The 15,139-nt window shown below is 38.8% G+C and overlaps 1 protein-coding gene across 2 annotated transcripts in view; it reads left to right on the top strand.

Moving 5' to 3' along the window:
- CRPPA (CDP-L-ribitol pyrophosphorylase A) overlaps positions 1-15,139 on the top strand; it is a 305,237-nt gene that overhangs the window by 14,519 nt on the left and 275,579 nt on the right. For both annotated transcript variants that reach the window (XM_044246136.1, XM_044246137.1), the window contains exon 2: positions 3,389-3,665. In XM_044246136.1, coding sequence (XP_044102071.1) covers positions 3,389-3,665 — 277 coding nt within the window. The remainder of the gene's footprint in view (positions 1-3,388; positions 3,666-15,139) is intronic.

The following is a 15,139-nucleotide window of genomic DNA, read 5'->3' as shown; positions in this document are numbered from 1 at the left end:
ATGAAGTGCTGTAGGAATAAGTGGGCTGAGGTCAGATTTTGAAGGGCCCAGCTCAAAAATGAGCAGGGGGTGACCTTCAGTTTGCATGTGAGAAAACCCCCCCGGGAGTGGTGAGAATGGGTTGTGTTGGGATAAGATGAGAGGGAGATAAGCTAAGAGAATGGTGCAATAAATGGGGATTAAGTGCCTTGATCACAGCTGTGTCTGTGAAGACAGAATCTTGGGAAGCTCCACATTTAGGGGACACGAACTGTCACTTGTCACTTGCAGAGGGGCTTTAAGTACAGTGTAAATTCTAAACTGGCAAGTATGCTGTGATCAGTTAGGTTTGCAAGGGAAGGAATGGAGGATGGATGGGCTACAAACTGAAGAGCAACCCACACTGAGTCTTTTCCCCTAATTCTTTCTATTGCCTGCCCATAATAATCCATATGCGACTCTGGTATTCTGTGAATATTACTGCTTTGTCTTAGTTTACTTGTGATTGAAATTCCCCACAGTGTCTAACAAAACATGAGTAACCCTGGCCTTAGAGCAGCCTAATGTTCTAGAAATGAAGGTAAGGAGTCAAATGACTCAAAACGCAACCACATCACATAGGGAAAGTTAAACTCATTGCTGAGTTTTTGGAGCTAGCGAGGTTACTGAAGAGCTTCTTGCATTTTCATAACCCTTGAGACAATACTGTGTTGTCAGATTTACACTCTTTCTGGTAGATAAGACTGACCATGGTCACTTACCAACCGATTAGTGTTTATTTGGTACTAGGTGAAAAGCAATGGGCAAAACAGATGTTGTCCCTGCCATCATGGGACCTACCTTCTGGAAGATGGAATAACTTCTTTTGATGAAGAATGGTAAAACTATTTAAAGTACTGAGCGTCATGCCTATATCATATTATAATTATTTCCCATTTAAGTGATAGTAGAGGAGGAGGACTTACAGGAGGTTAAAACTTGACTAAGGCTCAAACCATAGTAAATGGTTAACCTAGGTTAGCTATTTTATATTTTGTCATAATTGATTTGTTTTGCCAATCTTACTAGGTTATTATCTCTAATTTATCCTTTAAATGCCATCTGCAAGCTCAGTTTGGGAGCCAGGCTGTAATCACTGTATTCCCCAGAATGCAGCAGCCGCTCCCTTCTATCTGGTCTACTTGCATCCTTTCTCTCTACTAAATCTCTTCTCCACCTTGCAGCAAAAGTAAAACTGAGCCTCCTAAATTAGTTTACTGTTGCTGCTGTTAAAAGAAAAAAATAGTCCATGAACTAAGTGGCTTAAAGCTGCATGACTTACCTTGCACTTCTGTTAAGTCAGAAGAGTCAAAAGTTTGAAATAGGTTTCACTAGGCCAAAACTTAAAGGTGTTGGCAGTGCTGTGTTCATTCTGGAAACTCTAGGGACAATCCATTTACTTGCCATTTTCTAGTTTCTGGGGGTCATTCACATGAACTTGTGGTGGTCCTCTATCACATTGAGCACTGCTTCTTTTAATTCCTCTCCTCTTTTGACTCTTCTGCCTCTTGTTCATGTGTAAGGACTCCTGTGATTATGTTAGACCTACTCAGGTAGTCCAGAATGATTCTTCCATCTCAAGATCCTTAACTTAATCACTTTCATGAAGTTCCTTCTCTGTGTAGGGTTATAACTTTACAGGTTTGGGGAATTAGGAGGTGGTCCTCTTTAAGGGGCCTTTCTGTCCTAAAACAATGCCTAGAACATTTGGGTGAGTGAGGTTTTCTTTTCTTTTCTTTTTTTTTCATTTGTTTATTTTTTGTTTGTTTGTTTTTTAAGGTGTAAATGTCCTCTCCTGCATAAAGGTTTTCTGTGGTTTTCTATTATAACATTAAAACCCATAACATGGTCTGTGATGTCCCCATGGCCTAGCCCAGTCTTGCTCTTGCCTGGACCTCCAGCCTCTTCTTTGGCTTCCCCACTTGCTTAAAGGATGTGACTCCAATGGTTTCCTGGCCCTCAGGATGTTGCCATGGCCTTTGCTTCCACCAGCCTTTTGTACCCCTTTGTATTTCCCCTGCCACCACTCACCGTCTGGATCCTACAGCAAATTCAGTTTCCTTAGGGAGTATCATCCTGGCCTTCCCTGTGCTGGTCAGAAAGTCCATTTGCTTGCAATCCTAGAGCCTGGCTTTCTTTATAGCACTTGATCACAGCTTGTATTTGTTCTTTGGTGTTCTTTGATCCGTAAACTCTGCAAAGGCAGTGTTTATTTTCATTGTGTACTCAGTGCTGATCATTGATTCAGTGTGCAATAAGTACTTATTAAAGAAATGGACTTAAAATGAAAAGGCAGTGTGCCTATAAAGTAGATCTTAGTGTGTTCATCTCTGTACTATTGTTGTAGCCACAGGCACAGTGGGGTTTCGGATTATGGAAAGGGTTGATTGAATAACTGAAGATTGGAGTTTAATAATTGAGTAAATCAACCGAATGTTCATATAAACAAAGTTAATTTCACTAAGTAATTTTCAGACCCTTTCATTTCGTAAAAATGTGCATAAGACTTGATCTAACATGAGCATGTAGCATGTCATAGTCTAAGAGTTCTTCAAAAGATGTTTTTGAGTTCTATTAAATTTTAAAGTGACCTTCATTCAGAGTTGATAGCATGGGTCAGAGGCAGTTTGCCTGATTTGGGCCTGTTGGCGGTGGAACAGAAGAGTTTAATGACATTAAGCTCTGTTAGCACTGCTGTTCAGGAGAAGTCAGCCAAGATGTAACACAGTTGCCACTCAATGCCGTGGACTGTAAGAGCAATAGGTCAGGAAGTCTTTAGGAAAATGTTGTACAATAGAAGAATGGCTCAATACTTGGTATGACTCAATAGGTTAATTCTTTAATTTTATATTTTATTACAAAGTTTATTATTTTGAGTCCCACTTGTATTTATACAGTCTTAGTTGCCCTATTTAAGCTATAATGTTTTACCTTGATGTAGGCAAAGTTTGTGTTAGATAAGTGTTCCAGCTTTTTAAATAATTTTATGGACTTAGAGACTTTTGAGATTGTTCCTATTCTATTGAACAAATAACTTGGAAAGAATCAATTTAAAGGCCTATTACTGTATTCTTTTTTCTTGATGTACTGATAGTCTAATTCAAACTTAATTACTGAGGAATCTGTATGTGCTGTATGATATCTATATAGACGTAATGTTTTATAGTCCATAGTGAAATTTTATCTGTTATTATGTAGAGTATGAAATATTGATCAGCTTCTTTACTAGACCTGATAAAATGCATCAGACTGATTTACTTTAGCGTTCAGTTTTCCATACCCCTAAGAAGTACTTATTAATTCACTTTCTTACTAGCTTAACTCGTATAAGGCCCAGTTTATGTTAAATGTATGCACATTTTTCTTTTAGGGTATGTTGGATAAAAGACATTGTTGTGGCAGTAACTGGAGAGAACATGGAAGCGATGAAAGGTATCATTCAAAAGTACAAGCATCAGCGCATCTCCCTGGTTGAAGCTGGAGTGACCCGCCACAGGTCAATTTTCAATGGGCTAAGAGCACTGGCAGAGGACCAGCCCAACTCGAAACTCTCTAAGCCAGAAGTTGTGATAATCCATGACGCTGTGAGACCATTTGTCGAGGAAGATGTCCTTCTCAAAGTTGTCACAGCTGCTAAGGAACATGGGGTAAGTGGTTAAACTTCTGAAAAAGGATAAAAGAGACAAATACTCTAGTAAGTGTTAGTTAACCTGTTGGATTTTGATGAAATCATATTTAGATGTCCATTTGTTTAAAATAGGCATGTTGACTTAAAGACATAATGCAAAATTTTTTAGGAAGCTTGGCGTATTCTGAGACTATACTAGAACTTATATTTTCTTATAGTCCCTCATTGTAACATGAGCTTTTTTACTACATGAAGACATGTAGTAATGTCTTCAGAGTATAGTTTTGAATGTACACTGAAGGAATGAGAAGCATTGTGCACTTTCCTGAAGATACCTAAGAAAACTCTCAAGTCTAAGATGCACATAATAATAAAAAGTCTAACTCATCAAACCCAAATTGTGTTTTGAGTTTTCGGAAGTGGTTTACTTTCCAGCACAGATAGCCAGACAAGATTTTCACAACCTTTAAAGTAGAATGTTTTAGGATGACACAGAATTCTGTGTTTTAATTTACCAGAACATAGGATAGCCAAAGCCATATTATAATCTCTAGAACATCTTTGTTTTGTTCTTATATTACTAGATAAGATCCTAAAAATAAGTTAATAGGTTTATAGTCTAAATTGGAGACAGAATGAGAGTTGCTGTACACACTTGGTACAGCATGATAGCAACAGGCTGTGGAATGGGACATGTGTAGGCCCAGTTCTCAGGCTTTCTAATTAGTGGTATATGAGCACCTTGCGCAACCTCTTTGAGCCCCTTTGCCTTGTAAAAGTACAGATGCTAATCCTTGCGGTTTTTTTAGGTGTTGGAAATTAGGTGTTAACTGCTCAGTAGAGGGCTAAGTACTTAAAAATGAAAAGGTATTAAGATGAATTACAACATCTAGGATTGTAGACAAATGGAAGGAGTCCTCTAAGCCTTCTTTGCCATGTGGGTGGTGAGTTAAAAATTACCCATCTGGAAAAGATAGTGTGTGACTTCTCTTTAGTTTCCTATATGCAACTGCAGTCTCTTCCTCAGGGAATTGTTGCTAATGTAATCTCCTCTCCCTACAACATGAATTCCTTTTAAACCTGTATAAGAATTCTGTAAATCAGCAAAAACCTTTTTCTTCAATGTAACTTAAAAAAGATACATGGAATGTATCTTGATGGAGTGAAACTTGAGATAGAGGTTATATTAGGTGACCTCAAAACTAGATTGGGGCTCCTTCCTGTTCTGCAGGCCCGTCAGCCATGCTAGAGGCCATGTGATCAGCTAAAAGTGCCCTGAGGAGGAATGAAGAAGCACAGGATTTAGAACTTTGAGGAATTAGAGAGAAACCTGACAAATTTCTTAAGCTCCTAGGGAGCACTAGATAGTTGGGGCAGATAATTAAAAATTTATAGTACCTGGTGAGTATAATTAGATGCCTTTGCCTTTATTACCTTTTGGGCAACTATTATGCTCACTATAGAAATTACACATTTGGAATTTTTGGTCAGTTGCTCTTTTTGAGGTCTTATTTCTAAGCTTGTCAGTAAAGTGACAGTTTTGGTAGTAGGTCTAAAACTGAAGAGGACTCTCCTCCTGCTGCAGTTATAAGCCAAGATACCCAGTATAAGTGGTGACTTAATGAGACCTTAACATGTATAGCAGTTACTGACTTTTTTGGTTGCAGATTTGTGGGAATTTTTGATTATATTTATAATTAACATTGATCAGAATAACTTATGTACTATGTATATGATTAAAACTTACATATTTTTGTGAACACGCTGAAAATTTAAGAAGCTAGTTTTAAGTGGAATCTTCACAATTTATTTTGGAGCTTTAGAAACCTGGTGTCTGCTAGAAATAATATCTTGCTTTGATGGTGTTAGGGAATAAATTTTAAGAAAGTAGGGAGTGAGTTTCATACAGATATGTGAAATCCTTAACATGCTCGTGGTGTTAATGAAGGAACCAGGCACATGTTAGAATCGGAGAAGCACACCTTTTTGTGAAGCAATACTAAAATGAACTCACATAGACAAAACTGTATTTTTTCCTCCCCATGTGAGGGGTGTCAAACCTCCGCTAGGCAGAGTTTATTTGCATCTTTATATGCAAGAATGATTTTGCATTGCTGTCAGTTACCTATAACTTGTGAAGTTTGTAAAAGAGCTCAAAGGCAATGGAAGGTTACATTCAACTAATCCAGAAGGGTTGTCTCTAAACAATACATAGTTTTACACTGAAGATACTCAGTATCTCTTGGTTATCCTAAGTTATAAAGGTTAGGCCAGTGACCTAACAACCTTATACCCAGGTATTACTTCATGCCAACACTTTCACACTGTTTTAATTTCTAATTGTAAAAACTAAGTGAAGTTGAGACTTGGCACTCATACTTGAAGTTTTGTGTTGGAAAGGAATGACACCTTCTTAGCCTATAGGCATTAAATTGCCCAAGACTGGTCTGAATTGGATACCATCCCAAGGCAAGAAAATGGTGAAGACTTCTCTTAGAGACACTAAACCACTTGTTTTCCATGGCTTCTTTTGAACTAATTCTCCTTTGTTCCCTTAAATTGTGTTGCATAGATTCTTAATGGATTCTCTTTTGTTCTCTTAGCTCTCAACTTTGAGGCTGTACCCAAAGGTCAGACAGCCCCTGGAGGGCATACATGTTAAAGGGAATTGTGAAATTTTAACTTCTTCGTTTAAAATACATTTTCAAGTTGGAAATAGATTACCTCAGAATACTAAGATGTCCCAAATTAAGGCTGATAATTGAGTTATCTGCATACAGGAACTCAGAACTGTCACCAGAACTCAGGTTATCTTACCTGAGTTTTTAAGCTTTGTTTCAGGGTTCCATGGAGGGGAGAAGACTTTAATACAGCTAGCAGGTAAATCCTTTCAGGGTTATTTCTGCCTTTCATGTGATCACTTGCTGGGGTATAAATTTCTAAGTTTATAAGTATTTTCTCTTTCCCAGTACTTTGAAAATATATCATTGTGTCCTGGCTTTAATTTTGCTTGTGAGAAGTTTGTTGACCAGTATACTAGTGTCCCATTACCAGTTTTATTGTGTCCCTTAAAGTTACCTGCCTTTTCTGTCAGGCAGATTTTATTGTTATTTATTTTATTCAAGTTTTTATTACAAGCACCCTCCTTAATCCCTATCACCCACTTACTCCCCCAACCCTCCTCCAGTAACCCTAAGTTTATTCTCTATAGTTAAGAGGCTTTCCTGGTTTGTCTCTTTTCTCCCCCAGTATGTTCACCTGTTTTGTTTCTAAAATTCCACATATGAGTGAAATCATATGGTATTTGTCTTTGTCTGATTGACTTAGTTCACTCTGTATAATACTATCTAGCTTGATCCATGCCCTAGCAAATAGCAAGATTTCATTCTTTTTTTTTTTTTTTTTGGCTGAGTTATACTCCATTGCACATATACCACATCTCCTTGATCCATTCATCAGAAGATGGATATTTGGATGTTTGGGCTCTCTCCATAGTTTGGTTATTGATAATGCTGCTATAAACATCAGGATGCATGTTTCCCTTTGAACCTGTATTTTTGTACTCTTTGCGTAAATAACTTGTAGCATGAGTGCTGAATCCTAGGGTAATTCTATTTTAAACTTTTTCAGGAACCTCCATACTGCTTTTTTAGAGTTACTAGCTCTAAGAGGTATCCACATTTCTCTGCAGCCTTGCCAATACCTGTTGTTTCCTCTGTTGTTAATTTTAGCCATCCTCGCAAGTGTGAGGTGATATCTCCTTATAGATTTGATTTGAATTTCCCTGATTATGAGTGATGTCAAGCATCTTTCTTGTGTCTTTTAGCCATCTGTATGTCTTCTTTGGACAATATCTTTCCAAACTTTATCTCTCCTTCTATTATGAATGATAGCTTTGCTGGATATAATATTCTTGGCTGTAGATTTTTCCCTTTTAGCACCTTGAAGGTGCCATGCCACTGTCTTCTGGCTTGCCAGGTTTCTGTGTGGAGATCTGTGGCTAGCCTTATGGGTATTCCTTTGTAAGTTAAGGACTTATTTTGATGATTTGCGATTTTTTCCTTTTTTACTCCATTTTGCAAATTTACAGTATATCCTGATGTGGCATGTTTTTGTTGATTTTTAATAAGAATTTTCTGTGTCTCCTGGATTGGGATCTCTGTTTTCTCTCCTGATCAGGGAAGTTTTCAGCTATTTCTTCAAATAAGCCTTCTGTCTCCTTTTCCCTCTCTTCTTCCACTGGGACTCCTATGATATGAACCTTACTATGTTTGGTGGAGTTACTGAATTCCCTAAGTCTACTCTTGTGATCCATAATTCTTCTCTCTTTCATTCAACATTGTCTGTAGCTTTTATCCTCTATATCACTTACTCATTCCTCTGCTTCTTCCATCCTTGTGGTCATTACATCCATTTGGTTTTGAATTTCAGTACTGCTCTTTTAATTTCTGCCTGATTGTTTCTTAGCTTCTTTCTTCTCTGTTGTAAGGTTCTCCCTGATGTCTTCCATGTTTTTCTCAAGCCTTATTATGGTTACTTTAAATTCCCCACCAGTCATATTACTTGTATCTGTTTTGATTAGATCTCTGGCCACTACCTTTTCTTGTTCTTCCTTTTGGAATGAATTCTTCCATCTTAGCATTTTTATAGGTCTCTGTCATCTTGTGTGCGTTAGAAAAGCCTGTTATGTTGCTACTCCTGAGAGTAATGACTTTATGAAGAAGAGATTATATAGTTTCTAGGACCTGGTGCTTCAGGGAGTGTCTCTGGTGTGTATTTGGTGCTCTGTGCTCTGCTGCTGAGTTTTGGCTGCTCTGACCGTTAGGTCAGTCATCTGCAGAGGCTCTTCTGGCCTGTAGTGGGCAGTGTTAGAACCTTGGCTAGAGTGTGGCAAGTTTAAACTAAATGTGCTCTGGTCTGCTTGTTAAATGAGACCAGATATTACTTTCACTGACACTGAAACCTTGTAGAACTCTATGGTTGGAAGATGTGATATGCACGGATGGTGGGATGGGCTGTGCTAGTCTTCTAGGGGGAGGGTCTCGCCACGCTGGGATGGACACAGGTTTTACCTAGAAGGGCAGTCACACCAGAGCCGGGGGGCATGGAATTTGCACAAAGCAGGCTAAACAGCCAGTGTCTGGGCTGGCTGTCCTCAGTAGGTGTCTCTGCATCTATGCAGAGGGGTGGAGGAGGGAAATGGTGCCCACTGGCTCCTTTGTCCCTAGAGAGACATTTTTGGAAACTCTACCTCTCACAGATGCTAGAAGAGCAAACAGTTTCTCCCTTTGTGCCTTAGGTGATCCTCAAATCATGCAGTATTCCCCAGGGTTGTCTCCAGCAGCAGGGCAGTGCCCTGGGGCTCTATTCCAGCCTGACCTCTAAAAAAGTCAGCTTTGAGCCCCTGCTGGTTGTAAAAACTCCAATCAGCCTGTCTAGTTTTTCCAGTCAGTGGCTTTTGGGAAATATTCTCCTCCTGCATTCCCCTCTGCATTCTTGTCTCTCTCTTTGAGCTCCCTCTGTGACCAGGGCTCCCTCGCCTCTATAGTACTTATGAAGCGTTTCTTCCCAAATGACATCTCCACACTGTGTGCTTTCCTCAGTGTGGTCTCTTCTCTTACTCTAGTTGTGCAGTTGTTCTGTCAGTACTCAGGTCGATTTCTTGGGCATTCAGAACGATTCAGTAAGTACCTAGTTATGTTAGAGGGACAAGAAAAGTCTAGGGTCCTTCCAACGCATTGCTGTCTTAGCTGTGGAGTGTCTGCCAGGTGGATTTTAAAGTCCCTTATTTTTCTCAGGTAATGTGCACTCCCTCTAATATCTGATAGATAAGAATTTTTTTTTCTCTTGCTTTGGATTTATTCAGAAGTTTTGATTTACATCTTACCATTTCTAGAAACCTCTGTATCATTATCCTATAAATATTGACCTTGCTCCATTGCTCACCCTACAGCTTTATCTTTTACTTCTACATCACTGTATGTATGGTAAACCTTACCCTGTCCTCTTACCACCTGTGTGTGTGTGTGTGTGTGTGTGTGAGAGAGAGAGAGAGAGAGAGAGAGAGAAAGAGAGAGAGAAAGAGAGAGAGGTTTCTTCTGGAGAACTTCAGTTTTCATTTTTTCAGCCCTAATGTAATCTCTTGTTGAAGTAGTCTTCAATTAAAAATTCAATTTCTAGAAGTTTGACTCAGTCCTTTTCAAATGTTATTGGCCTCCTTTTTCTTAGGATTATGTATTCTTTTTTTCAGTGTTTAAAGATGAATATTTAATACATTATAGCTAATGTAGTTTTTTGTAGTTTTTCACTTCATTTGTTCACTTGTGATTTGTTTTGTCCTCTGTTGAGTAAACTGTATTGTAGGCCCATGTTTGGCAAGACAATGTAAGTAGGAGTCCTTTGGGCATGGGATGAGGATGTGTTTCTGGAACAGATTTGTGTTGGTTCTGCTGGGGATCCAAGGGTTTTAGCATTTAGGGATCTCTTTATGTTAATTTTTGGCTTGAGGTTTTACCCATCTTATGATAATGTTGAGCCGAAACGTGAACTCACATCAAATTAAGGTAACGGAGATTCCCCTCCCTGTCAGAATTCCAGCCAGGACAGCAGAGAATTCTGTGCAGTGTTACCACACTGGATACTTGTACTTTGGGTGATTTACCTTTTAAATGTTACATGCATCTATATGTGAGGAACACAGTTCTAACTGGCCAAACATGGGCTCAGATTGTCAGTCCTCATTCCTTCTCATTTGTTTAAACTAAAGCCTCTTACTAACCTAAAGCATCTCTGCTGTTTTCCTTGGATTCTGGCTCTGATGTTAGTCCTCGGGAGTTAACCAGTGAATCCTCATTCTGAAAAACTTTGTAAAAAAAAACCTTTAAAAGTCACACTGGGGAAAAAAGCTGTTAGTAACATTTTTCCTGAACTACTTAAATAGCAAGATGTTTTGCAAGATAATTTGTCAGCCATTCTGTTGAAAGTACAAGAGTTTTATTAAGTATAAATTACTTGTATATTTCTGAATAATTAAAAGTCCAGAGGTGCAAAAGCAGTAACAAGGACATTGTTTTAAGAGAGATTTTGGCAGGGGCGCCTGGGTGGCTCAGTGGGTTAAAGCCTCTGCCTTCAGCTCAGGTCATGATCTCAGGGTCCTGGGATCCAGCCCCACATCAGGCTCTCTGCTCAGCAGGGAGCCTGCTTCCCTTCCTCTCTCTCTACCTGCCTCTCTGCCTACTTGTGATTTCTCTCTGTCAAATCAATCAATCAATCAATCAATCAATCTTTAAAAAAAAAAGATCTTGGCAAAGGTAAAATAAGTTGGAACATAGGAATGTGAGAGAATCATGTTAGGACTTTTAAGCTAGCTATCATATTCGAAGACCTGCCTGGAATAACATAAATATGAAAATGACAGTGTATCAAGGAAACAGTCTCCTCGAGATGTGCTCCTGAGGGAAGACACTTCCTTAATTACTTGCATGAATTTAAACCCTCTGTTTTTGTATCTCTAATCATGTTTCATCCTCTCCTCCCTAATCAACTTCTGACAATAACAGTCACATTTATTGCTCCTGCTTTTGCACCTTCAGTTTACTCCTCTGTGCACAGTAATCTGGTGTTTTTCTTCTCTGACTGCTCTGTCCAAACTCACCTGTGGCTTTTCGATTCCCAAGTTAGATATGCATTTTTAGTCTGTTGTAAAATAAGGAACTTGACTGGCTTTTATACTTGGTTCCTTGAAGGGAGAATGGAAATAACTGGGATTTTCTGAGTATTAGGATGGTTGTTATTTTATTTTTTTTTTTAAAGATTTTATTTATTTATTTGACATAGAGAGAGAAGCGAGAGCAAGCACAGGCAGACGGAGTGGCAGGCAGAGGCAGAGGGAGAAGCAGGCTCCTTGCCAAGCAAGGAGCCCGATGTGGGACTCGATCCCAGGACGCTGGGATCATGACCTGAGCCAAAGGCAGCCGCTTAACCAACTGAGCCACCCAGGCGTCCCTGGATGGTTGTTATTTTTAATGAGCCCCATAGCACTCCCCTGAGCTTATGCTAATGAGATCACTCAGGATGGAGCATGGTCACCAGAAATACTAATGATTTCTAATTACCAATGGTGATTGGAGATTTGAGGCTTTGAATTAGCCCTTCCTCTGGGAGAGAGGAATCAGGCTGGAGACTGAATTCAACCACATGGTCAGTGATTCAATTACTCACACTGCCAAAATGATATCCCAGTAAAAATCTTGGATGCTGAATGAAGCTCAGGGAGGCTACCTGGTTGAACAGTTGTGTGCTGACAACATAGCAGTTGCTTATTCCACGAGGAGAGGGCACCCAGGAAGCTATGTTGTGCACTCTCCCAGACCCTACCCTGTGTCTCTCCTCATTTATCTGCTCTGATAAAATATCCTTGGTCATAAATGTGTAATCTGAAGTAATTACAATAAAAATGCAGTCCTAATCATTTTCTGGAGTTCCAGGAGTTTTGATGAACCTCGGTAGGGGCTGTGAGGACCTCCTGGACTTGGAGCCAGTGGGTCAGGAGTGTATGTGGTGTGAGAATCCCACTTGTGTCTGGTGTCTATAGTAATAGCAGTCTGGTGGTGAACTGTGGGGGTTGTGGCTGATAGTAGAAATGAATTGTATTATAATACACCAGTGTATACAGAATCGCTTCATTAATTTTGACAGTTTTAACCAGATCTTCCTTCTGCAACTTTCTCTACCTTGTCTTCTGTGACTGTAGTCTTTACTACTTTTTTCTTGACTGCTTTTTTCAGATCCATCTTCCATAAACATTCCCTTTAACTTGTATTATAACTTAATAAAGTACTTCTGAGCAATGAAAATCATGCCCACATGACTTAATTGAAAAAATGACATACAGTAAAATTTGCTTTAGGGAAGGTGCATAGTCTGAGTGTTTATAACTGTATAGAGGATTGTAATCACAATAGAACTTTCTCACACTACAAAGAATTGCTTCCTGGTGCTGCTTGGTACTCAGACCCTTGCTCTATTCCTAATCCCTGTCAACTACTGATACTGCTGTTTTTCTCTCTCCCAGACTACTTTATGAAAAGAATGCTACAGCATATAGCAATCATTGTGAGATGATTATTCTACTTGGTAAAAAGCATTTACACGTAACCATTTTAACTACTACTTGACATGTTCTTTCCAAAATCTCTCATGCTACACCTTCTCTGCTATAATTCCAGACCTTGTATGTTCAACTTCCAACTGAACAGAACCCCTTAAATTTGCTTTTTTCAGCATGTGTGAGATCATGTGTAAGTCTGAATTCATTAATTCTCCCTGATCTCTTTCCTTGAATTAGTTTCTGGATACAAGGGGGGAACCACTGATTTCTTGTCTTTCCCCTCACTCCTAAGAGGAAATAACCCAAGACTTGAAGTTTAGAAAGATCGCGGTCTCCCTGGTTTAATATGTGGAGTACAGGAGGAGATCGAGGGAGCTATAATTAGTTTGGATCTGCGGTATTGTTCGCGCTGAGTGATGAAGGTCTATTTCAGCCAATTGAAACAGAGAAGTAGAGATTGGAAAAAAATGTTGAGGGAACTGGATTGGCCGGACCTGATGGGACAATGTGAGTCATAAGGTAATAAGACATGTGTGTTTTTGTATGCTTCAGTTTTTCTTTGCCATTCCCTGCCAGTACACCTGATTTTCTTGTGCTCCTGACCTCCCTGCATCCTCCCGAGGTTTTGTGAAATTAGTTCAGACACTGAATTGCTTGTCAAAACTCAGCAGACCCACCTACTGATGGCTATAGTACTTAAAGAGTTTCTTTTTTAATTGTTTTTTTTTAAGATTTTATTAGAGAGTGAGTGAGCTCACAGGAGCAAGGTGGAGGGGCAGAAGGAGAGGGAGAAGCAGACTCCATTCTGAGCAGGGAACCCCAGTGCTGATCCCAGGACCCTGAGATCATAACCTGAGCTCAAGACAGATGCTTAACTGACTGAACCACCCAGGTGCCCCTAATTAAAGAGTTTCAACTGCTTGTGAGCTAATCAGCACTTGGCCAATGTACATCTTACTGCTTACCTCATGAAAGAGTCCCCTATGCTTTATATTGGATGGTTTTTCCAGTATTTAAGGCAAAAGGGGTTTTTATAAACTTGGAAACCTTATTATTATTATTATTATTATTATTTTCTATACCTGAATATGGAAGTGGCACAGTATTCCTCAACCTTGGCACAACTGACATTTTAGGTAAGATACTCTCTGGGGAGCTATACCATGTCCTGTAGGATGGCTAACAACATTAGTTTTTAGTTAGAAAATCTGAGTCCTTTTCTGAAGAGAAACAGCGTGATTTAATAACCAGAAACTCTGACATGGGGGGGGGGTGTGAATGTGTGGGCAATCTGTGTTTTACAGCAGGGCTATACTTAGTAATGATTAAAGAACATTTCAGAAGTAAAACTTATTATGTGTACATCAGGAACAATACACTCATTGATAACCCAGTATTAGAAATTTATGGAAAGTATTTTGGGCTTATTTTAAAAGAGCTGAAAAATGACTTGACAGGTGATGATATTTTCCATACAAAGTATCATAAGTAGAATTGACCTTGGCTAACAGTAAATTATGCTGGCTTTCTACTGGTTAGTTTTGAACATGATCAAATGTGTTGAAGTTCAGAGTTCAGTATTAGGTGGGTGTCAGGTAATACATGCTCCTGGGCTATTGGTTTCTGTATCTTACTGGAGGGAAAGAAATATTGGTATTAAGTGCTACACCTAAAGAAGCCATTTAATTTGGGAAAAGTAGTGAGTCCTGATTATCTAGTGGGAAAGTTGAGACTTACTTTCACAAAAGTTGGAGTGCCAAGGGCACATGGTGAATTACTCCCTGACTACTATGGAATGAGGTAAAACTTGATCTGTTCTTGAAGTTGAAAAGGCTCCTGCATGAAAAGGTTTTTTTTTTTTTTTTTTTTTTTTTTTTTTTGCTTTTTAAAAACTACTATCCTGTATATTCCATGTATTACTCTCAAAGTTGGAAGGAGCACAGATCAAGGAACTATGGTATATCTAGGGCTTAAAATGCAATAAAGCTTATTAAACATTCAGAACATTTAAGAAGAACACTTGAGATCATTTTAGATAAAAGTTAAATGGTACTACTTTAATTTTCATGAATTAAAGTTGAGTATATCAAATGAGGATCTTATTTTTGCTGCATATCCTTTTTTAGGGGCACTTGCAGTGATGGAACAATTTGGACAGATTCTTATAACATGCTTGCATTTCTGTATTGAATATATTATTTTTTATGGAAGAAGATTGGAGGTAATCTGTTATCAAACTATGAAATAGTCAAAATCTCAAAATGACCAATGATTACCTTTGGAGATGGGATTGTGTAAACATTTATTAAGTAGTCTTAGAATAAAGACAACTCAGCTAAATGAAATTGTAATTGTATAGTCAAGATTTCTATAGTGCATTGTCA

This window comes from Neovison vison, chromosome 4 (assembly GCF_020171115.1).
Source record: "Neovison vison isolate M4711 chromosome 4, ASM_NN_V1, whole genome shotgun sequence".
Classification (NCBI taxonomy): domain Eukaryota; kingdom Metazoa; phylum Chordata; class Mammalia; order Carnivora; family Mustelidae; genus Neogale; species Neogale vison.
The sequence above is the reverse complement of the archived record's forward strand: the minus strand, read 5'-3'. Positions and strand labels throughout refer to the sequence as shown.